At 37.7% G+C, this 25246-nt stretch overlaps 1 protein-coding gene across 7 annotated transcripts in view; it reads right to left on the minus strand.

Annotated features, from left to right (window-relative positions):
- The window catches only part of NRF1 (nuclear respiratory factor 1), a 127293-nt gene that overhangs the window by 57635 nt on the left and 44412 nt on the right, over positions 1 to 25246 (minus strand). For all 7 annotated transcript variants that reach the window (XM_018046932.1, XM_018046930.1, XM_018046931.1 and 4 more), the window contains 2 exons: positions 17790 to 17904; positions 11669 to 11795 (listed from right to left, as the gene is read on the minus strand). In XM_018046932.1, the coding sequence (XP_017902421.1) occupies positions 11669 to 11795; positions 17790 to 17904 (242 nt within the window). The remainder of the gene's footprint in view (positions 1 to 11668; positions 11796 to 17789; positions 17905 to 25246) is intronic.

A 25246-nucleotide genomic window follows, 5' to 3' on the forward strand; every position in this document is an offset into this window, starting at 1 on the left:
TTAAAAATCACATTTTCTCAGTAATGCTGGCCCCATTACCTGTTTCAGACCTAACAGGAATGGTATTCATATTCTGCATTTCCCAGGCCATCTGATAAAACCCAGCTGTGGCAGTTAATTACCAAAATCATTTCCAAGATCACTGAGGATTTATGTCTCTAAAACTCTAAGCACCCTCTTTGAAACTTTGCTATGCCCACTGTTTTCCTACAAAGCTAGACTGCCAAACAGGAGATCAACTGTACAAGAGGCATCAGAGAAAAACAACAAGTGTATACTGGGTGTCACAGGCGCGACTATCAGTAAGGCCTGGGGCCAGAGAGCGCACCACAGGTTAAGTGCTCTTCCTCTCTGTCGGGGACTCCCTGGTGACAGAGGCGACCTTTAAAACCGTGAGGCCTCTGTAACTCTGCCAAGGCCATGTCTGAGCCAGATACTGCTGCTCTGACTCCATTCTTTCCACTATCAGTGAAAGTCTCTCAAAAAAACAGAACAGTAGCAAGCTGCACATGTATACATTCTTCTACAGAATGTAGAGAGTTCACTGGATTCTACCACCACCAATAATGGGTTCACTTACTTACCAGAAACACACCAGCGGGGATGAGGATACTTTAGGAATAATAAAGGAAGCCATGGAGTTATAAAAATGTAACAAGATGGGATAGAAAATTTACTTGCTTTCAGGGCTCAGGCCATCATCATAGAAAAAAAGGTAAGAGAATACGAGGTTTACCCAGAAGTTATAACAATGTTATAGTCCTGGACTGAACTCTTAGTCACCATATAGTTCCCTATAAATATCTCATTATAAAGATTAGAAGAGAAAAATCCCCATACTCCACCTCAAACATATGGAAAAGTAAGAATTACTGGCTACAATGTACAACTTTTAAAGAAATGTCCAACAGATCAACAACAAAGGTGATGAAAGAAAAATAGTGCAAACTTATAAAATCATTATTACTCTAGATTCAGTTTTATCCTGGTTTCTAAAAAGAAAGTTTCAAAAATTATTACCAATGTATTTACTGTAAATAGCTGTGTTGCCATGACATCTTTAAGGATATATATTTTCTGATTTCTAGGTTTCTACATCATAAGTAGAGTTTTTACACTACCAACCCACAGAAAAACTGAGTAAGCCTAGGTTATAGTCTTTGAACTTTAATGTATCAAGTTAAACCATTATATGTATATATGCCCATAGTAAATGAAAATAGTATAAAAAACTTTTATTGTGCAGAAACATCTTGCATCCAAAGATAAAAATTATTAGCTTATTACTATTATTACATTAATAGCTAGTTTCAAACAATTTCAGCCGTTTTATGGGTCAGTAGAATTTCAGAAATTCAGATCCAGGCATTTTGCTAAATTTATCCATTATATCTTGATTTAAAAAAAAAATGCTGGGAGAACATCCTTCAGAGTAATTTACAACTTCAGGTTGTGACTACAGTATTTCTAAGTTTGCTTAGTAAAGTTAACTAACTTTCACAGAGTTATAAAGCTAGCATTTCAATTCTACCTAATTTATCAGTCCTGAGATAATCCCCCCCACCCCCCGCCATTTATCATTCCTCTGCAAACTTGGATCCCTCTTAAAATTGCTATAGACATGTGGTATGAGGCACAGCAGTCATGGCCTGCACATATGCGAACACGGTTGTTATGGAGGCACAACTGCAATCCCCAGGCCTTTTCAATCAGCAAACCATTTAGCACCATTTCAGAAAGGAATGTGAACCTTGGCTGTTGTCTGATAACGTCCCCAGTGATCTTCCCGGTAAGACCGAAAAGCACCAGCACCAAACTTGTCACAGCTGAGAAAAAGTCTCAGAGACAATAGCAGAGCTCTTTTTACAGAAATGCAGCATCACCCATGCTCCTGATGGTAAGGAAGACAATATATTACACGCAACCTTGCAGACAATGATGACTCTGAAACAGGAAGTAATTCGGAATTGGACTCTGAATGTGAAAAAGTTTTAGGAACAGCTAAAAAACAATTTCTGAAATCGGAAATTTATTTCACTTACATTTTCCTTTTTACATATTTACAAAAGCAGTATGATCAAAAGCTGTCTCTAAGTAAGCCTGAAAAAGCTCTTTCAATAAGTATAAAATAAAAATTCTAAGTGATAGTAAGCGCTATGTCAAAGTTTACCAGTGTTTTTTCTTTGTGGCACATAAATAATGGTGCATCCTATAACTCATCACAGATATGATGAAATACAGGTCTGTTTTAGAAACTTCTACTTTCTATTCCAAAATCCACAGCTAAAGCCTTTGTCATTTCATACCAATACGTCACTGCCAACTAACTGGTTTCACAATTTAAGTTAAAAACCACTTAACAACAAATTCAGTTGGTCTGCCTGCCAAGCTCTCCTCCTCCAATTCATTCTTTATACTGCTGCCATTTAAAATTTCTGAAAGATTGCTATAATCAAATACCATTTATTGAATACTTGCTATGTGTCAAGCACTGCATACATTATTCAGTTAATTCTCACCTAGTTTTATAAAGAAACTACCATTATATCCATTTTGCAGATAAGAAAACTCAGGCTTAAGTAACATTCCCAAATCATATAGGAATACAGCAGAAAGTCAAATTAATTTTTAAGTAGCTCCAAAGCCTATATGTTCAGCCACTTCCGATCGTTTATCTTTTTTTCTCAAAAATAGTCCTACAGTGCCCCACTTCTTACAGGATTGCATTTCAACCACTCTGATCATTCCTTGCTTTCCCAATATTCTCTGCCAAGGCCACCAACTACAGCCGTGCATGCTCAGCTCTATAGATTATGTGAATAAGCACCCTCTTGAGTTCCTCATGTATAAGCCAGAGTCCTACTAGGCAACTTTGCTCACCATCCTTCCTCTTTAGCCGGCCAGCCTCCTCACTAACTTTTGCATATAACAAGTTCTTTTCTAACTCTGTGGAGAAGGAAATGGCAATCCACACCAGTGTTCTTGCCTGGAGAATTCCCATGGACAGAGGAGCCTGGCATGTTTCAGTACATGGGGTCGCAGAGTTGGACACGACTGAGCGACTAACACAGTTTCTATCTCTGGGTCTTTAACTGTTTCTAATCCAAATACTATCCATTATTCAAGACCAACTCAATTCCCACTTTCTCTGAGAAAACTTCCCAAGTGTTCCTGTCCTAATTCTTTTACTCTTTTAAATGCCAACAGACTCAAATAATCGTGTGTCACTTACGTTGGTCTATGTTGCACACAACCATTGTTATGACATCACTGAGCACAGGAACCAGACCTTTTATTTTTTCAACATACATTATGAAACATTTCACATATTCAGACATGTACAGATAATATATTGTACAGATAAAACATTCTCATAATTACCAGCGACAAAGTGTTTAGGGTATTTATAGGAGACTTAAAGAGTTCTGGGCACTGAATGAGCTTGTTGAGGATTTAGGAATTGGCTGCTACAACCATAAGGTCAATGGGCCTTTACTAAGATTGCAAAAATAATCTCAGATAAGATATCAAAATCCTTCTATATACTTGTATTTCTGGATAAAAGAAATATCTTCAGGAAGGTCTCAAAAAAGATTTTTAAAATTATTTTTTACCTATGAGCTCCTCTGTGATTAAAAATACACTGTCATCTGATGAATATAATAAAGAGATGCCCAAGCACAGGGCTGCCTTCAGATCAGGGATCCTGAAGCACACCTGGCACAGAGCCAGGCCACAGGCTGTGGCCCATGGCATCTGCTGGCTTCATCCTCTTCTCTCTCCAGTCCCAATGTCAGCCTCTTTCCTCTCCTGCCTCAGTCCAGATCTCTTTTTCCCCAACCCCTTGGGTCCCTTGTTTTCAACCTTGAAATCTCAAAAGACCTGGATAGAATTCTTACCTCATACTTTGTATCTAACAGTCTTAACCATTTGTTGCATAACTTAATAAACAAGCAACAGGGCTTTTACTTTATTACTTTTTATATTATTATTATTATTGCCTGTGTCATGTGGCATATGGGATCTTAGTTCCCCAACCAAGGATCTAACCCATGCCTTCTGCATTGGAGCTCGGATTCTTAACCACTGGACCATCAGGGAAGTCCCTTACTTTATTACTTTTTAAATATGCTTCCACGTTTCAGCTAAGCTAAAGCCATCTTTTAAAAACTTATCTGAATAAGTGAATGACTTAGAACAAATCATGACCAACTCCCGAGTCCACTTATCTACTGGGAAGGTGGAATTAAACGAAGGCAGGATGATTTCAAGGAAGCTATGACAAACCCTGAGCTACATCTTGCTTCTGTGACTGTGATTCCTAGGCCTATTCTACAAAGCTCATTACATTATGTGAAACAGCAGTAAGTCATAAGGAGAGTGTTCTTACGACTCAACAACTTTAAAATCCACCATTTACCAATTCCCATTAGATACAAAGTATGAGATGAGAATTTCATCCAAGTCTTTTGAGATTTCAAGGTTCAATTCCTTTCATGCCAGTTCTTCATAAAGACTACATATAGGAGAAAGATAATAAACTTTAATTTCTATTTCTCCTCAGTGAGGTTGCTATTATCTTTATTTCACACGTAAGGACACTGAGCCACATAAATGAAAAATCAGTGTGGGAAATCACTCACAAAATCAAAACTTAAACACAGTTTTCACCAAAGCGAACTTTTTAGCTATATACATTAACACCAACCTATGTGCATGATTCAATTAACCTGTCTAAAACTTACATTCCAATTGTGGGCAAGGATGTAATATGAAGAAATAAATGAAAACCTGGAAAACATAAGAAAAGCTTCAACACCATCTATTAGAGGGCCCAGTAAAATTTTCAATTCTCCTTTGACAAATTTGTAAAAAACTGCTAATTTTGACTCTGAAATCCATATTCCAAAGATGAACAGCCCTATGGAATTTAAATATTTCAGAGTTCCCAGCAGCCTCCAGAAAAAAGCACAACAAGAAAGGTTAATGACGGCTTCAGGCAGGAGGACAAAATGCAAATACCACAGTTTTAATATTATTTAATGAGATAATACATGAAAAGTGCTTATAACTTATAACCTAGAACACAGAATTCAGTAAATGTTAGACATTATTATAAAACTCAAATAATTTTTTACTGTTACTAATATGAGATTATGCAGAGTACACTGTATAACTGATTACAGTAAATATGAGCTCTGATTCTTTAATACCACCCTGAATACCAATATATATATAGGATTAAGGAATATTCTATACTTCGAAGGTTTAACAAAATCACTGGAAATAATCAAGAGTGTAGTATCCCTTTGAGAGATATGGTTTAATTACCTTTTCAATTTTGTATGTGTTTATTGTCTTACTGGTTTGGATATATTTTGGTTATTTTTTAATTAAATTATCCACTTGGTTGAGGTTTTTAATTTAAAAGAAGAGAATTAATGCATAGCATTTCCTTACAATGTTCAATCTATTTTTTATCTGCAACTATAACCCATCTCACTTCTAAGACTGTGTATTTGTCTTCCTCATCCTTTTTCTCAATTAGTATGCTCATTTATCTATTTCATTAGATTTTTCATAGTTCAGTTCAGTAGCTCAGTCATGTCCAACTCTTTGCGACCCCATGAACCGCAGCACACCAGGCCTTCATGTCCATCAACAACTCCCGGAGTCCACCAAAACCCATGTCCATTGAGTCGGTGATGCCATCCAACCATCTCATCCTCTGTCGTCCCCTTCTCCTCCTACCCTCAATCTTTCCCTGCATCAGGGTCTTTTCAAATGAGTCAGCTCTTCGCATCAGGTGACCAAAGTATTGGAATTTCAGCTTCAGCATCAGTTCTTCCAATGAACACTAAGGACTGATCTCCTTTAGGATGGACCGGTTGGATCTCCTTACAGTCCAAGGGACTCCTAAGAGTCTTCTCTAACACCACAGTTCAAAAGCATCAATTCTTTGGCGCTCAGCTTTCTTTATAGTCCAACTCTCACATCCATACGTGACCACTGGAAAAACCGTAGCCTTGATTAGATGGACCTTTGTTGACAAAGTAATGTCTGCTTTTCAATAGGCTGTCTAGGTTGGTCATAACTTTCCTTCCAAGGAGTAAGCATCTTTTAATGTCATGGCTGCAATCATCATCTACAGTGATTTTGGAGCCCCCAAAAATAAAGTCTGACACTGTTTTTCCACTGTTTCCCCATCTATTTGCCATGAAGCGATGGGACCAGATGCCATGATCTTCGTTTTCTGAATGTTGAGCTCTAAGCCAACTTTTTTGCTCTCCTCTTTCACTTTCATCAAGAGGCTCTTTTAGTTCTTCTTCACTTTCTGCCATAACGGTGGTATCATCTGCATATCTGAGGTTATTGATATTTCTCCCAGCAATCTTGATTCCAGCCTGTGCTTCCTCCAGTCCAGCATTTCTCATGATATACTCTGCATATAAGTTAAATAAGCAGGGTGACAACATACAGCCTTGACGTCCTCCTTTTCCTGCTTGGAACCAGTCTCTTGTTCCATGTCCAGTTCTAAGTGTTGCTTCCTGACCTGCATACAGGTTTCTCAAGAGGGCAGGTCAGGTGGTCTGGTATTCCCATCTCTTTCAGAATTTTCCACAGTTTATTGTGATCCACACAGTCAAAGGCTTTGCCATAGTCAATAAACCAGAAATAGATGTTTTTCTGGAACTCTCTTGTTTTTTCCATGATCCAGTGGATGTTGGCAATTTGATCTCTGGTTCCTCTGCCTTTTCTAAAACCAGCCTGAACATCTGGAAGTTCACAGTTCACATATTGCTGTAGCCTGGCTTGGAGAATTTTAAGCATCATTTTACTAGCGTGTGAGATGAGTGTAATTGTGCGGTAGTTTTTTGGCATTGCCTTTCTTTGGGATTGGAATGAAAACTGACCTTTTCCAGTCCTGTGGCCACTGCTGAGTTTTCCAAATTTGCTGGCATACTGAGTACAGCCCTTTCACAGCATCATCTTTCAGGATTTGAAATAGCTCCACTGGAATTCCATCACCTCCACTAGCTTTGTTCGTAGTGATGCTTTCTAAGGCCCATTTGACTTCACGTTCCAGGATGTCTGGCTCTAGGTGAGTGATCACACCATTGTGATTGTCTGGGTCGTGAAGCTCTTTTTTGTACAGTTCTTCTGAGTATTGTTGCCACCTCTTCTTAATATCTTCTGCTTCTGTTAGGTCCATACCATTTCTGTCCTTTATCGAGCCCATCTTTGCATGAAATGTTCCCTTGGTATCTCTAATTTTCTTGAACAGATCTCTAGTCTTTCCCATTCTGTTGTTTTCCTCTATTTCTTTGCACTGATCGCTGAGGAAGGCTTTCTTAGCTCTTCTTGCTATTCTTTGGAACTCTGCATTCAAATGGGAATATCTTTCCTTTTCTCTTTTGCTTTTCGCTTCTCTTCTTTTCACAGCGTTTTTAAGGCCTCCTCAGACAGCATTTTGCTTTTTTGCATTTCTTTTCCATGGGGATGGTCTTGATCCCTGTCTCCTGTACAATGTCATGAACTTCCATCCATAGTTCATCAGGCACTCTATCAGATCTAGTCCCTTAAATCTATTTCTCACTTCCACTGTATAATCATCAGGGATTTGATTTAGGTCATACCTGAATGGTCTAGCGGTTTTCCCTACTTTCTTCAATTTCAGTCCGAATTTGGCAATAAGGAGTTCATGATCTGAGCCACAGTCAGCTCCTGGTCTTGTTTTTGCTGACTGTATAGAGCTTCTCCATCTTTGGCTGCAAAGAATATAATCAGTCTGATTTCAGTGTTGACCGTCTGGTGATGTCCATGTGTAGAGTCTTCTCTTACGTTGTTGGAAGAGGGTGTCTGCTATGACCAGCGCATTCTCTTGGCAGAACTCTATTAGCCTTTGCCCTGCTTCATTCCTCATTCCAAGGCCAAATTTGCCCGTTACTCCAGGTGTTTCTTGACTTCCTACTTTTGCATTCCAGTCCCCTATAATGAAAAGGACATCTTTTTTGGGTGTTAGTTCTAGAAGGTCTTGTAGGTCTTCATAGTACTGTTCATAGTACCATTTCTTTATAGAACTTTTTCATAGTACCATATCTTGAATAACAATTCTGTTTACAAAATCATTAATTCCTTCTCCATGTTTACTTACTGTACATCTTTCTCAGATGAAGTTTCTTTTCTTTCTTTCTTGTATATATAGAAAAAAAGTCAAGGCAATAAACATCTTTTTAAGCATCTGTTTAGGTCATAATTTTTAAGGCTATTTAAAATTTGTTTTTAAATAGTTTGCAGATTAAGTTGTTCTCTTAAGTGTTTTTGTATACATATAAGTGATTGGCTTTGCTGTATAGCAGAAACTAACACAACATTGTAAAACTACTACAGTAAAAGGTATTTTTAAATTTCCATGTGGCTGAAAATTTCTGTTAATCTTTCTTATATTAACTTCTAAATTTTTTATTCTTTAATCAAAAATATAACCTATGTAATTTTCTACCTTGTACAATTTATTAAGATTTACTTTGGGACCTAATAATAACATACAATCAATTCTTATAATCCATTCATGTAATTTTTCAAATATGGTATATTCTCCCTTAGTATGGTATCAATGTTAATATATCTACCTTTTATATTAACATTCTATTCTTCAGATATCTAAATTCTTATTTATATTTTTCTTCCTTGAGTGAAAAGATACTAAAGACTCCTATTACCACTGTGGTTTCTATTTTTTTTCCTCCCATTACTAATTTTTGATCTATTTTCTTTGCTTTAATGTTGAGACATAAAAGGTTCATTATAAATTTATACTACTTATCAATACTACAGGACCTATGGTCCTCAGTTGAGACTCATTTGTCTTGAGAATTTGGCCTTGTCTGATATTAATGCTGTGATCCATGATTTATTTTTGTAGGGATTTGTCTGACATTTGCTTTGCTTGTTGTTTTGCTTTAAAAATTTTAACATCCCAGTTCACCAGCCCCAAGCATCCGGTATCATGCATCGATATTAAAAAAAAAAAAAAAAGATGAAAGTAATATAAAAAGCAAAAAAAAATGTCACAGCTTTATTGAAATATAATTAATATGCCATACATATTAGCTTCCTATGGCTGCCACAAAGTATTACAAACTTGGTCGCTTCTATCAACAGAAATTCATTCTGTTAGTTTCATAGGCCCAAGTTGTTGGTAGGGCTGGTTGTTCTGGAAGCTCTAGGGGAGGTACCATTTTCTCATCCTGCCTAGCTGCTGTTGAGCACATACTGCTTTGCTTCTAACCCGTTCCTTGCACCCAACCTCTTGCTTCCACTGACACATCTCCACCTTCTATATCAATCTCCTTTCGGCTCCCTCTTACATAAAGACACTGTGATTAGATTTAGGGCCTACTTGGATAATCCAAGGTGATGTCCCCATTTCAAAAATCTTTAACTTAACCACACCTGCAAAATCCTTTATGTCATATAAAAATTTGTATCTGTGTATCTTTGGGGGGCATTCATTATTCAGCCCACCATACATATCATACATAACATACAATTCACCCATTTGAAGTGTATAATTTACTCTTTTAAATATTTGCAGAGTCACATAAGCATCATCATAATCCCCCATGAAAGAAACTCCAAACCCACTAGCTGTCACTTGCCATTCCTCCATCCCCCCCCAACCACTAACCTACATTCTGTCTCTTGAGATTTGACTACTCCAGATACTGCCCATAAGTGAAATCATACAATACGTGGCCTCTTAGGAATGGATTCTTCCACTTAGCACAATGCTTTCAAGGTTCGTCCATGTTGTAACATTTATCAGTACTTCATTCCTTTTCATTGCTAAGTAATACTACACTGGATGAACATATGGATTATTTCCACTTTGTGGCTATTATGAATAATGCTTCTACGAACATAGTGCATTGGTTTTTATATGTAAGTTTTGTTGCTATGAACACTATGTGTATAAGCTTTATTCTCAGCTCTTCTGGGTAAATGTAGGAATAGAATTGTTGGGTCATATAGTAACTGTTCTTTTGATATTTTGAGAAATTATCAAACTGTTTTCCAAATCAGCTGCATCATTTTACATCTCTAACTGCAATGTATGGGGGTTCCCATTTCTTCACATCCCCATCAACATTTATTATTGTTCATCTTTTAAATTATATTCATCATAGTGGGCATGAAGTATCTCTTTGTAGTTCTGATTTTCATTTCTCTAACGATTAACAGTTATTTATCAAGTGCTTATGCGCTTGCAGGTCATTTCCACATCTTCTTCAGAAAAATATTTATTCAGATTCTTTGCCATTTTAAATTCTGTTAATCGTCTTTTTTCTTTTTTTGGCCATGCTGCGCGGCTTGCCGGGTCTTCATTCCCTGACCAGAGACTGAACCTATGCCTGCTGCAGTAGAAGCACAAAGTCCTCTCCACTGAACACCAGGGCATTCCTGGAGTAACTGTCTTGTCACTGCTGAGTTATAAGGGTTCATTATATATTCTGGATACAAATTTTTATCAGATATATTTTGCCAATATTTTATTTCCCATTCTGTAGACTATCTTCTCATTTTCTTGACGGTATCATTTGCAGCTACTCTAAACATTTGTGAGTCACTGTAAGTATGTCACATAAATTGAACAGAATTGGGTTTTGATTTGGATTGTTTCTGCTCCAATCTAAAATAAAATCTTTAACAATAATATAAATATAATATTGGTTTATAACAGAATTAACTGGTCTCACTTTCATTACTTTGTTAGTCAGGTATCAGTTTGAACTAGAAAGCCATCTACCACCCTCCTCTCAGGAAAGGTCTTAATATGCATCCTATTACAGGGACTCAGGAATCTGAGGAAAAACTCAAAACAAACTCAAAAATGTTAAGAAAGAATCACAACATCTGTGTATGGGAAAAAAAATACAATAAACAAAATCTCAACTGATTACTAATTTTGAACTCTTGAAATATTTATGTTCAATATGGGAGAAAATCTAATAAATTAATTTTAAGCTCAGAAATTTTATTCTAGTAAAAATAAAACGCAATTTAATTCTGGACAGATCATTATTCTACTAATGATTTAATGTTTAACTTTAGTGATTTAAAGTTACTTTATCCAAAGAAAGAACAGTTCACATAGTAAAAGTATCCAAGAGTGAAATACTATTTTTATAAAGTTAGCTATAGATAGGGATATAATCAAAATATTCAACTATATTTCAACACTGAAGGATTAAATCAATTATTTGAAGAAATAAAAAGGATTATTTTAAATAATCAATTCAGATCAATTCAGATATCAGTGATCAGTAAAATGCTCCCAGGTTTGCCTCAGGAAGTTCACATCTTGAGAAAATATCATTTTGTTTCAGCAATTTTCCTACAAAATCTTGCATTGGTTTCTTAAGGAATACAACATCATTTTTTTCCATTGCATCTGATGAGGTAAAATAGTTTGTTATGAAAAGGAGAAACAGAAATGACCCATTTTACTTTGATTGGCATTACGGAGTTTGAAAACCAGTCTCAATTCCCACCCCTGGATGAAGGGAAGATAAAATAACTATTGTGCTAGACAAAGGATCAAAAGAATGTGAACAACAACTCACAGAAAGCAGAGGGTATCTGAGAACACACACAGTTTTCTTACCACATTCTCCAAAGGAGCTGCACCGAACACTTTAAAGACAGGGTTGGGTTTGGAGGGAGAGATACAAAGGACAATAGCTTGCTGTCCCACTCGAGTAGTATATTCATCTAGTGTGGCTCGAAGTTTCCTGAATTGAGAACGAAAAGACAGAAATTACGTGACACAGACACAAGATTTCCTTTGACTTGAGACAATTTATTCTAATTAGGTATGTCTTCTTTTACCTGAATTGTGAAAAGGGTGTGTGTGAGGTTTAATATCCTGTTCAGCAGAAATATGTACATCCCTTTGTCCTAAAGACAAAGCTCACTGACGTAAGAGTCTACCCCAGGCTACCTCAGGACACAGCCGTGACACAACGTTGAATACAGACAGTATCATACTTCCTAATCTCAGGACCAAAAGTGTGCTGCTTATAATAATAAAGATTAATACTGAGATCTCCTCCTATAGACTTTACTATATCATCTCCATGCTTACTGAAGGGGCCTAAAATGAACTGCTTCTGCTTTCTTTGACTGATATAATCATTGTTTATGTCTTGCTCCAATGCTCAGTCACGTCCAACTCCTTGCAACCCTATGGACTACAGCCTGCCAGGCTCCTCAGTCCATAGGATTCTCTCAGCAAGAAAACTGGAGTGGACTGCCATTTCCTCCTTCAGGCAATCTCCCTGACCCAGGGATTGAACCTGCATCTCTTGCGTCTCCTGCATTAGGAGGCCGATTCTTTACCACTGGGCACCTGGGAAGCCTATTTATATCTTATTACTTCAAAATGTTGTCATGTTGTCATTTCCAGATTTTCATTGTGATATAAACAATAATTCTTAGTCCTGAAGTATTTTACAAATGAGGATGGAGTAAAAGAGCATTTTCAAATATATCAGCACTGGATTAAACAGAAACACTGTCCTTTCCTTCTGGAAATTATGGGATTATTTTAAAGTTCTACATCCCATAATTCTTCTGTGAACACAGTCTACCCTGCCAAGGGACTGATGAGTCATGTCAATTCGACTGAAGCAAAGCCAACAAATCAAAAGAAAGTTTTCCATCTTTCTCCAAAAGCACTGTCTATGCCCCTTTTAAAAAAGATGACTCTATAAATAATATACTCAATTCCTCCTGCCTGTACTATCATTAAAGGTAGTAAGATTTATCATTAAAGGAAAGGAAATTTTTTTGCCCATCTAGTGGTATATAACCTCTGTGCTGAAAACTACCATTAAGTATTTTCCGGATTTTCCATTCAGTTTCTTATAATCTTATGTTCTTAATATAGACTATATTTTCTAACTTTTGTCCACATTTCATTTACAAGTGCTGGTACTCCATTTGGATTCAACATTCCGATAAACATCTTAACGATTTGGATATATAAAATATTACAAGAAGAAACTTCTGAAACATTTTATAGACTAAATTTTTTTATTATACATGAATGCATGTTGAGCAGCCTGTCAAAATATGAAGTCCTCCGTGTACCACAGATGTATAATAATCTTTCTTTGCAACCTACAAACTATTCAGAAGAAATAAAAACAAGTGAAAGAAGTGGAAGTGAAGTTGCTCAGTGGCGTCCGACTCTTTGTGACCACATGGACTGTAGCCTACCAGGCTTCTCTATCCATGGGATTTTCCAGGCAAGAGTACTGGAGTGGATTGCCATTTCCTCCTCTAGGGGATCTTCCCAACCCAGAGACTGAACCTAGGTCTCCCGGTCTGCAGGCAGACGCTTTACCATCTGAGCCACCAGGGAAGCCAAGTAAAGGACCACATACAAAAGAAGAAATCCAGTGGCGTTCCTTGAAAAAAATAAGAAAATACATTCACTGTCTCCAATTCCTCTCTCTCCAATTTCTCTTGAAGACCCTTTAATCCTTTCATCCTTACCACTCCTCTGAAAACACATTATCAAGTTCAATCATGATCTCAATGTTGCTAAATTTAATGGTCAATTTTCATCTTAGTCAACCTGTCAGCACCATCTGATAGTACTGATCACAAGTCCTCCTTCTTGAAACAATTTTTGCACTTGATTCACTGGTCGCTTCTTAAACTCTTTCATAGTTCCTTTCCTTTCTTTAACCCCTAAGGGGTAAAGTGCTTCAGTCCACACACATTCCCTCAGTTCAGTTCAGTCGCTCAGTCATGTTTGACTCTTTGCAACCCCATGATCTCAGCACACCAGGCCTCCCTGTCCATCACCATCTCCCAGAGTTCACACAAACTCATGTCCATCAAGTCAGAGATGCCATCCAACCATCTCATCCTCTGTCGTCCCCTTCTCCTCCAGCCCCCAATCCCTCCCAGTATCAGGGTCTTTTCCATTGAGTCAACTCTTCTCATGAGGTGGCCAAAGTTTTGGAGTTTCAGCTTTAGCATCAGTCCTTCCAATGAACACCCAGGACTGATCTCTTTTAGGATGGACTGGCTGGATTTCCTTGCACTCCAAGGGACCCCCAAGAGTCTTCTCCAACACCACAGTTCAAAAGCATCAATTCTTTGGCATTCAGCTTTCTTCACAGTCCAGCTCTCACATCCATACATGACCACTGGAAAAACCAGAGCCTTGACTAGATGCACCTTTGCTGGCAAAGTAAAGTAAGCTTTTGAATATGCTATCTAGGTTGATCATAAATTTTCTTTAAAGGAGTAATGCAATCACCAACTGCAGTGATTTTGGAGCCCAAAAAAATAAAGTCTGACACACTGTTTCGCCATCGATTTGCCATGAACTGATGGGACCAGATGCCATGATCTTAGTTTTCTGAATGTTGATCTTTAAGCCAACTTTTTCACTCTCCTCTTTCACTTTCATCAAGAGGCTTTTTAGTTCCGCTTCACTTTCTCCCATAAGGGTGGTGGGACCTGCTTTCTGAGGTTATTGACATTTCTCCCAGCAATCTTGATTCCAGCTTGTGCTTCTTCCAGCTCAACGTTTCTCATGATATACTCTGCATGTAAGTTAAATAAGCAGGGTGACAATATACAGCATTGATGTACTCCTTTTCCTATTTGGAACCAGTCTGTTGTCCCATGTTCAGTTCTAACTGTTGCTTCCTGACCTGCATATAGGTTTCTCAGGAGGCCCCCTTAAAAGAAATGGAGTAGCCATCATGGTCAACAAAAAAGAGTCTGAAACGCAGTACTTGGATGCAATCTCAAAAACAACAGAATGATCTCTGTTCATTTCCAAGTCAAACCATTCAATATCACAGTAATCCAAGCCTATGCTCCAACCAGTAATGCTGAAGAAGCTGAAGTTGAATGGTTCTATGAAGACCTACAAGACCTTCTAGAACTAACACCCAAAAAAGATGTCCTTTTCATTATAGGGGACTGGAATGCAAAAGTAGGAAGTCAAGAAACACCTGGAGTAACGGGCAAATTTGGCCTTGGAATGAGGAATGAAGCAGGGCAAAGGCTAATAGAGTTCTGCCAAGAGAATGCGCTGGTCGTAGCAGACACCCTCTTCCAACAACATAAGAGAAGACTCTACACATAGACATCACCAGACAGTCAACACTGAAATCAGACTGATTATATTCTTTGCAGCCAAAAATGGAGAAGCTCTATACAGTCAGCAAAAACAAGACCAGGAGCTGACTGTGGCTCAGATCATGAACTCCTTATTGCCAAATTCGGACTGAAATTGAAGAAAGTAGGGAAAACCGCTAGACCATTCAGGTATGACCTAAATCAAATCCCTGATGATTATACAGTGGAAGTGAGAAATAGATTTAAGGGACTAGATCTGATAGAGTGCCTGATGAACTATGGATGGAAGTTCATGACATTGTACAGGAGACAGGGATCAAGACCATCCCCATGGAAAAGAAATGCAAAAAAGCAAAATGCTGTCTGAGGAGGCCTTAAAAACGCTGTGAAAAGAAGAGAAGCGGAAAGCAAAAGAGAAAAGGAAAGATATTCCCATTTGAATGCAGAGTTCCAAAGAATAGCAAGAAGAGCTAAGAAAGCCTTCCTCAGCGATCAGTGCAAAGAAATAGAGGAAAACAACAGAATGGGAAAGACTAGAGATCTGTTCAAGAAAATTAGAGATACCAAGGGAACATTTCATGCAAAGATGGGCTCGATAAAGGACAGAAATGGTATGGACCTAACAGAAGCAGAAGATATTAAGAAGAGGTGGCAACAATACTCAGAAGAACTGTACAAAAAAGAGCTTCACGACCCAGACAATCACAATGGTGTGATCACTCACCTAGAGCCAGACATCCTGGAATGTGATGTTGAGCCTTAGAAAGCATCACTACGAACAAAGCTAGTGGAGGTTGATGGAATTCCAGTGGAGCTATTTCAAATCCTGAAAGATGATGCTGTGAAAGGGCTGCACTCAATATGCCAGCAAAATCTGGCAACTCAGCAGTGGCCACAGGCCTGGAAAAGGTCAGTTTTCATTCCAATCCCAAAGAAAGGCAATGCCAAAGAATGCTCAAACTACTGCACAATTACACTCATTTCACACACTAGTAAAATGATGCTTAAAATTCTCCAAGCCAGGCTACAGCAATATGTGAACTGTGAACTTCCAGATGTTCAGGCTGGTTTTAGAAAAGGCAGAGGAACCAGAGATCAAATTGCCAACATCCACTGGATCATGGAAAAAACAAGAGAGTTCCAGAAAAACATCTATTTCTGCTTTATTGACTATGCCAAAGCCTTTGACTGTGTGGATCACTCATTCCCTAGTCTGCTTCAAATGCTACCTATGTGCTTCTATCTTCAGCCTTGCTTTCATTCTTGTACCCTGAGAGTCTATTCTCAACACAGTAGCCTGAATGATACTTTTAAAATATGTTAGATTATATCATTGTTTTAATCAAAAGTCTTCACTGACTTCCTATGTCACTTAGGGTAAGAGTCAAAGCCCTTAGACTGGACGAGAAGACGCCATGGCATGGCTTTCCACTACTATTATGACCACATCTCTTCTCACTCTTTCTCTAGCTGCTCCTCAAACATACCTAAGACATGCCTTCCCACTTCAGAACCTTTGCTTTTACTACCCGTCAGCCCCAAAAGTTCTTCCTGTAAATATCAACATGGTTTCCCTTAAAATTACTTCAGGTCTCTGTTCAAAGGTTGCTGTAACAAAGATCATTTCTATAGAAAAATAAAAACTACCATATCCCTCCCAATCCTCTATTGTCTTTACTTTGCTTTGTTTTTTTTTTTTTAACTTTTCATCATCTGATGTATCATATATTTCTTATTCCCTCCACTAGAATATAAGCTCTTTAATTTATCTTGTTAGCTGTTAGGTTCCCAAGGCCCAGAACAATACCTGGCACATGGCAGGCATATGTTAATAAATTTTCTCTGAATGAAATAATATAATTCTATACATCTATACAGGGAAGTTAGGGCTTCCCTGGTGGCTCAGTGGTAAAGAATCTTCCAATGCAGGAGACGTGGGTTGAATTCCTCGGTCAGGAAGATATGCTAGAGAAGGAAATGGCAACCTACTCCAGTATTCCTGCTTAAGGAAATCCCATGGACAGAGGAGCCTGGTGGGCTGCAGTTCACAGAGTTGCAAAAGAGGCTAATAAGATCCAGCAACTAAACAACAACGTACGTCTGTTAATCATAGTTATAGTTTCATTTAGTTTTGTTTAGAGTACTTTAGAGTCTAATTCTGTCATGAAAGAATTTAATTTGGTATCCCTTGATGAAAGGTTTCCCTGGTAGCTCAGCTTGTGAAGAATCTGCCTGCAATGCAGGAAACCGGGTTCAATTCCTGGGTCGGGAAGATCCCCTGGAGAAGGGGTAGGCTCTCCTTTCCAGTATTCTTGGGTTTCCCCGGTGGCTAAGACAGTAAAGAATCTGCCTGCAATGCGAGAGACCTGGGTTTGATCCTGGGTTAGGAAGAGCCCCTGGAACAGGGCATGGCAACCCACTCCAGTGTTCATGCCTGGAGAATCCCCATGGACAGAGGAGCCTGGCGGGCTACGGTCCATGGGGTCACAGAGTCGGACATGGCTGAGTGACTAAACACAGCACAGCACATCCCCTGATGAACCTAATAAGGTATATTCTGTCATCCATACCATAAAGTATTTGAGGAACAGCAACAGTATGGGTAAGGAAGCCCTCACCTAAGCAAACGTGTTTGCTGTCTCTTCCGGATAGATGGATTAGATTCAAACACATGAGGACGTTTCCGTTTCTTTCCTGTTGCCACAGCAGCAGCAGCAGCCATTCCCACAGGACCTGAAACAATAACATATGTGCTGAGACCAGGCAGAGTCTGTTGACTGCACCAAGCAGAAAACAATTAGATGTACAAAAAAGTAGCATTTATTTCCTAGTATGTTATCAGTAAGTATAGAATATTACTGATACCATCAATATACTTCACTCCTGTTCAACATGGATCATATTTTAATTTACCATTAAAACTTACAAAGAAGATTTTTTAAAAGTTAATGACTTACACCTCCCCACCACATACTAGCTTGAATTTTATATAATGTTTTTTGTTGTATCAGCATACTCATACTGTTAAGGCAATATTCTCAAAGATGCTAGATGAAATAGCACCATTGAGAGGAAGAGCTTGCCAAGACAAAAAAAGTTACAGATTTCAAATTTCATTTCCATTCCTGTGCCCCTCTTTCCGTTACAAGGCACTGACAACTTAGAAAGTCAGAGATAATTACTCATATTTGGAACTCCAACCCTACCACCACCACCACATGTAAGAGGAATATCTAGAAGAATACCATCTTAAGTGGAAATTTTTTTCTTATATATCTGAGAATTATGCCCTAAATGGAACTGTTAACCACAAGGTCATGATGAAAGCATCCCGGAAGGAAAGGAATAAAAACTGTCCCACTCTAAGGGAAAAATGTTAATAAAATTTGGTCTGGTTTGCCCTGAAACTAATGACCTAAACAAAGGGTAGGCCTTAAGGAATTATTAGTCTCTGATTTACCCAATCTCAACATATCAATGGCATTCCTTTTATTTTTTAAAACAGACAATCCATCTTTATTTGTGAACCCCCTAAAAGGTTTAAATGAAAATCAGGTTTAAGTACTCACATTCATCCTGGCATATATGTTCTATAAATGGCTCAATTACAATAGGCCTCCCTGAAACTCCAGATGAGCCTCTCTACATGTGATTTAGTAGTATACTCAGTCTGACTTAAATAAAACCTTTCTAAAGACGACTCTTGAGAGTCCCTTGGACTGCAAGAAAATCCAACCAGTCCATTCTAAAGGAGATCAGTCCTGGGTGTTCTTTGGAAGGACTCATGCTAAAGCTGAAACTCCAATACTTTGGCCACTTCATGGGAAGAGTTGACTCATTGGAAAAGACTCTGATGCTGGGAGGGATTGGCAGCAGGAGGAGAAGGGGACGACAGAGGATGAGATGGCTGGATGGCATCACCGACTCGATGGACATGAGTTTGGGTGAACTCTGGGAGTTGGTGATGGACAAGGAGGCCTGGCGTGCTGCAATTCATGGGGTTGCAAAGAGTCGGACACGACTGAGCGACTGAACTGAACTGAACTCAAAGAGCCCCAAAATAAGCAAGAAATAAGGTATTGCTTTTTACCTTCCTTTCCATTATAAACAGCTGGTAGAAGAAAAAATATTACTGATGCATTTTTTTCTAACATTTAAGTTTTTAAATTGTGGTAATGACACAACATGAGATTGACCGTCTCAACAAACTTTAAGTGTACAATATAGTACTGTTAATTATAGACACAATATTGTAGAGCAGATCTCTAGAACTATTCATCTTGACTGAAGATGACTGAAACTTTATGTTCTTTAATGGCAACTCCCCATTTCCACACCCCAGCCCCTGGCAAACACCATTCTACTGTATGCAGAGTAGAATGCTGCTGCTAAGTCACTTCAGTTGTGTCTGACTCTGTGTGACCCCATAGACGGCAGCCCACCAGGCTCCCCCGTCCCTGGGATTCTCCAGGCAAGAACACTGGAATGGGTTGCCATTTCCTTCTCCGATGCATGAAAGTGAAAAGTGAAAGTGAAGTCACTCAGTTGTGTCCGACCCTCAGCGACCCCATGGACTGCAGCCCACCAGGCTCCTCCATCCATGGGAGGTTCCAGGCAAGAATACTGGAGTGGGGTGCCACTGCCTTCTCCGGCAGAGTAGAATAAGAGTTTGAATATGATACTTCATAGAAGTAAATCATGCAGTACCTATCCTTTTGACCTGGTATATGTTACTTAACATAATGCCCTCAAGGTTCATCCACGTTGTCATATATGGTAGGATTTCCTCCTTTTAAAAACAAAAAAAAGCTAAATAATATTCCATACATACAAACCACATTTTCTTTATCTATTCATCTGGAGAAGGGAATGGCAACCCACTCCAGTGTTCTTGCCTGGAGAATTCTATGGACAGGGGAGCCTGGCGGGCTACAGTCCATAGGGTCACAAAGAGTCAGACACGACTGACTGACTAACACACATTTGTCTGTCAATGGAAATTTAGATTGTTTCCTCATCTTGACTACTGTGAATAATGCTTCAGTGAACATAGCAGTGCCAATACCTCCACGAGATCCTGATGTCAATTCTTTTGAATAAACATCCATAGGAAGAACTGGATCATATGGTAATTGTATCTTTAATTTTGGGGGAGGACCTTCATAGTGTTTTCCATAGGGGCTGTATCATTTTACATTCCTACCAACAACATATAAGGGTTCCCATTTCTCCATATCCATGCCAATACTTGTATTTTTTTATTTTCTGGTAACAGCCATCTTAACAGGTGTGAGGCAGTATCTCATCGTGGTTTTGATTTGCATTTCCCTGATGATCAGTGATGCTGAGCATCTTTTCATACACTTATTGACTACTTTGTGTGCCTTCTTTAGGAAGATGTCTACTCAAGTCCTTTGTCCATTTTTTAATCAGGCTGCTATTATGTTACTGAGTTCTGTGAGTCCAACATTTTTATTATTATTATATTAGAAGTTTCAAATATATTTTTTTAAAACTTTAAAATATATAGCAAAGTTGAAAGAATTTTATAGTGAACATTCACCTATCTACCACCTAGATTCTACTATTAATATTTTACTATATGCATCTATCCACCTTCCTACCCATTCATCAACCCATATTGGGTTTTTTTTAATGCATTTCAAAGTAAACTACAGTATGATCCCACTATATACTTCAGCAGAAGTATCATTAGCTAGAGTTCAATATTTTTAAGTTTCTTCTTTTGAGATAAAATCTACATATAACAAAATATACAAATCATTCAATACCTTTTTTAAAAAGCATACAACTATGAAACCCAAACCCCTACTAAGATATGTAATATCATCACTACAAATAGTTCTCTCCTGTACCTTCCCATCAGTTCTTCCCTGTACTTTCCACCATAAGGACACAATTCTTGTTTGTTTCACCCTACATTAGTTTTGCCTATTCTAGCACTTCAAAATAAATGGAATCATACAGTATATGCTCTTTTGTGCCAGGTTTCTTTCACTTAGAATAGTGTTTTTAAGATTCATCCATGTTACTCTGTGTGTGTGTGTGTGTGTGTGTGTGTGCGTATCAGTAGATTGTTCCTTTTTATTGCTGAGCAATACTCCAAAGTATGAACAGACCACACTTTATGGTCTGAGAGACACTGGCAAGTTCCAGTTTTAGGCATAATGAATAAAGATGCTTAATTAAATTAATGCAATTTAAATAAAAATCCCATTTTTTGATATGGAACTTGAAAAAATAAACTTTATTTATTTATTTTAAATTTTATTTCAGTTCAGTTGCTCACTCATGTCTGACTCTTTGTGACCCCATGGACTGCAGAATGACAGGCCTCCCTGTCTATCACTAACTCCCGGAGTTTGCTCAAACTCATGTCCATATTTATATAAAAATAAAGAATATTAGTTATTCTAAATTTTATTTTTGAATACTTTTTTATATGCAATGTTTATTTTGAAATGTTTAACCTAATAAATCCTAACAAGAACAACCTATTCCCTTTTTCCTAGGAAATAAGCCCTATTTATTTATTTATCTGCACCAGGTCCTGGTTGCGGCACATTCGATCTTTTTTTGTGGTGGCATGCAAACTTAGTTGTAGCATGTGGGATCTAGTTCCCTGACCAGAGATCAAATCTGAGTCCCCAGGATTGGGAGGGCAGAGCTTTAGCCTCTGGACCAACAGGGAAGACCTAATTCTAAATTTAAAATGGAAATGCAAAGGGCTAAAAACAGCCAAAACAATTTCTGAAGATTTTAAGAAGGAGGCAGGGGCACTCATCCTACCAAGTACCAATAGTTACTATAAGGCTACAATCCCTTATGACAGTGTAGAACTGACTGAAAAGATAGACAAATAAATCAACATAACTTACTCGAGAGTTCACAAACACCCTGCTGTGTCAAAAGACAGAGGTGGGAAAAGGATGGATGATTAAAGATCTGGTGTCGGAGCAACTGACTGTCTGCATGCAAAAATAATGAAAGTAGATCGATACATCATACTATACAAGAAAATAAATTCCAGGTAGCTTAAAGGCTTAAATGTTAAACAAAAACATCAATAAAATAACAACAAACTATGTAACTTCTACAATAAACTACTGGAAAGTATTTACTAACACAGGGTTAAGAAGAACTGCTTAAACAAAACTCCAAAAGGATAAAACACCAGTAACTGCACAATGATATAAATCCAAACCGCTATGAACAAAAAGAAATAACAAAAAATTGGGCAGGGAGTAGACAACTAAGAGAAGAAGATAATTACAATAAATATTCACCAAGAAAAGATTAGTGCTAAAAAAAAATTGGAAAATGGACAAAGGAAAATATGCAAAATAAGAATAGTCAATAAAGTTCTGAGATAATACTCTATCTTATTTTCCTGCACTGGCTGGAACCTCTTGCTCAAACAAGCAAATTAAACCAACACTGAGATACTATTTCATACCCATCAGACTGGCAAAAATAAAAACAATTGACAATACCAAATGTGGCGAGGATGAGAAGCAACAGGCACTTGAGTACACTGCTGGTGGGAATGCAAACAAATAAAAGTATTTGGAAAGACATCTGGGATACCCAGTGAAGTTGAAAATGCGCCTATCTTTGCCCTCCTGAGTATACCCTCAAGCAGCATTTTTCAAACTATGAGTAGTTTTTTGTTTGTTTTAATAACATGGAATAAAGTGAAAGATATCAGAACATATCAAAGAGTGTGTTACCTGCAGAAGTTAAGTATCACTTCGTGAAAAATTGTTGTTTCAATTATATGTGCATATTTATTCTAGAGCACAATGTATTACTGTGGCACACTGTCAAAAGAAGTTTGAAAACCAAAGCCAAGAGCTCTCACAATATATATAAGAAAATATATAAAATAATTTTTATTTGTAGCAACTGTAAATAGTAAAAGATTATAGACAACCTACGTGTTCTCCCAATATATGACACATTCAGAAAATAAATGGATACTAAATAACAGTTAAAATGAAAATTATCTAGCCATATTATCAACATAAATAAATCTCAGAAAAATAATATTGAATGAAATAAACACTTTTAGACAAACAATACCAGAGTGATACCATTTATATATAATTTAAAACATCCAAGTGAAAGTGAAGGTCACTCTGTCTGACTCTCTGTGACCCCATGGACCATACAGTCCATGGAATTCTCCAAGCCATAATTCTGGAGTGGGTATCCCTTCTCCAGGGGAATCTTCCTGACCCAGGGATTGAACCCAGGTCTCCCACATTGCAGGCGATTCTTTACCAGCTGAGCCACAAGGGAAGCCAAAAACATGCAATAACAATGTTAAATACTGTTTACTGATACACACAAAAAAATATGAAAGAAATTCAAGAGACAATCAAATTCAGAATAGTGGTTACTTCAGCAGAGGGAGAGAAGGAAACAGGAATAGAAAAAGAGGGTAACCAGCTACCCTTCCCTCTCCATTTAAAGTAAAGTGAAAGTGAAGTCACTCAGTCATGTCCGACTCTTTGCTCCGTGAACTGAAGCCCACCAGGCTCCTCCGTCCTTGGGATTCTCCAGGCAAGAATACTGGAGTGGGTTTGCCATTTCCTTCTCCAGGGGAACTTCCCAACCCAGGGATCGAACCCAGGTCTGCCGCATTGCAGGCAGATGCTTTAACCTCTGAGCCACCAGGGAAGAACACCCATTTAAAGTAAAGTTCATTATATTCCTCAGAGAACTCAGTACTTCTGAAATTATTTAACTTAGTTATATGTACCCTCTTCCTATCATTGGTCTGTAAGGTCCTTTAGGAGCAAGTTCTTGACAGTCTTGTTTATAGTGTCTCTATATACTAATATAAAGTATATAATAATTTCTCAATAACTGTTGAATGATTAAATCATTTTTATCAGTTGGGCTTCAGTTTCCACATCTGCCACATAAGAGGGTTAGATTAAAGTTCAATGCAGTACTATATTATAGCAAAACTATGTCTCAAAAACACCTTCCTTCCTAGGAAAGAAGTTGACTTGGATTCATTATGTTAGGATGCCCTCTTCTGGGAAGTATAAAAATTTCAAAATATATTTCACAAATATTTTTTATGCATTTTGCCACTAAATCTTATTTTTAAATTCACTATTTCAGAAAAATACAGTGGATAACAACAGACAGCAAAAGTTTATTTTCATTGTAGCTGTCTTCTTTCACTTAAATACAGCATATACTTTTTTTAAAAAATGTAGTACTTTGGCTATTTCTAATCACTGATTTCCTGTCCAGCTTTTCCTAAGTATCTTCAAAATCAGTGTTCCTCATACAGTATTAGATCCATCCAGACATGGTCTATATGGGAGCTTTCCACATAGTGCTAAATGTACAGTGTAAACAGTAAAGAGAACAATACAAAATATCACCCAGCTTTAAGTCGTTTAGGGGCCCAGAAAATCTCAAAACCTTAAACTGGATTAAGATCATCCAGGATTGCTAGTGCCCAGGCACTGGTAGAAGCAAACAAAAATCCTCTCTAGATGACAATAATATTATTCTAGATCCCAAATTATTCTAAAAATAGTTTTCTAAACACACACACATCCAGCATTCATCCAAACAGAACCAGAACATAAAGAGAAAAACCAACATAAAGCAAGCTGGATATAAGAAGGAAAATTAATATTAAGTATGTGTGAAACAAAAATAATAGCACAAGTATATATAATTTCTAAACTAACAAGAAAAAAATGAAAAAATAAAAAACAAAAACACCTTTCAATTACTCCAAAAAAAACTGAAAGGAAAGTAAACAGGACAAGAAGAACAATGAGAAAGCATGTAGTAAACATGATAAATTTAAACCCAAATATATCAGTGATTACATTTAATGTAAATGGACTAAATGAGTTAAAAGTAGGGCTTCCTTGGTGACTAAGATGGTAAAGAATCTGCCTCCAATGCAAGAGACCTGGGTTGGATCCCTGGATGGGGAAGATCCCCTGGAGAAGGAAATGAAAACCCACTCCAGTATTCTCGCCTGGGAAATCCCACTGACAGAGTAGCCTGGTGGGCT

This window comes from Capra hircus, chromosome 4 (genome assembly GCF_001704415.2).
Source record: "Capra hircus breed San Clemente chromosome 4, ASM170441v1, whole genome shotgun sequence".
In the NCBI taxonomy this organism is placed as follows: domain Eukaryota; kingdom Metazoa; phylum Chordata; class Mammalia; order Artiodactyla; family Bovidae; genus Capra; species Capra hircus.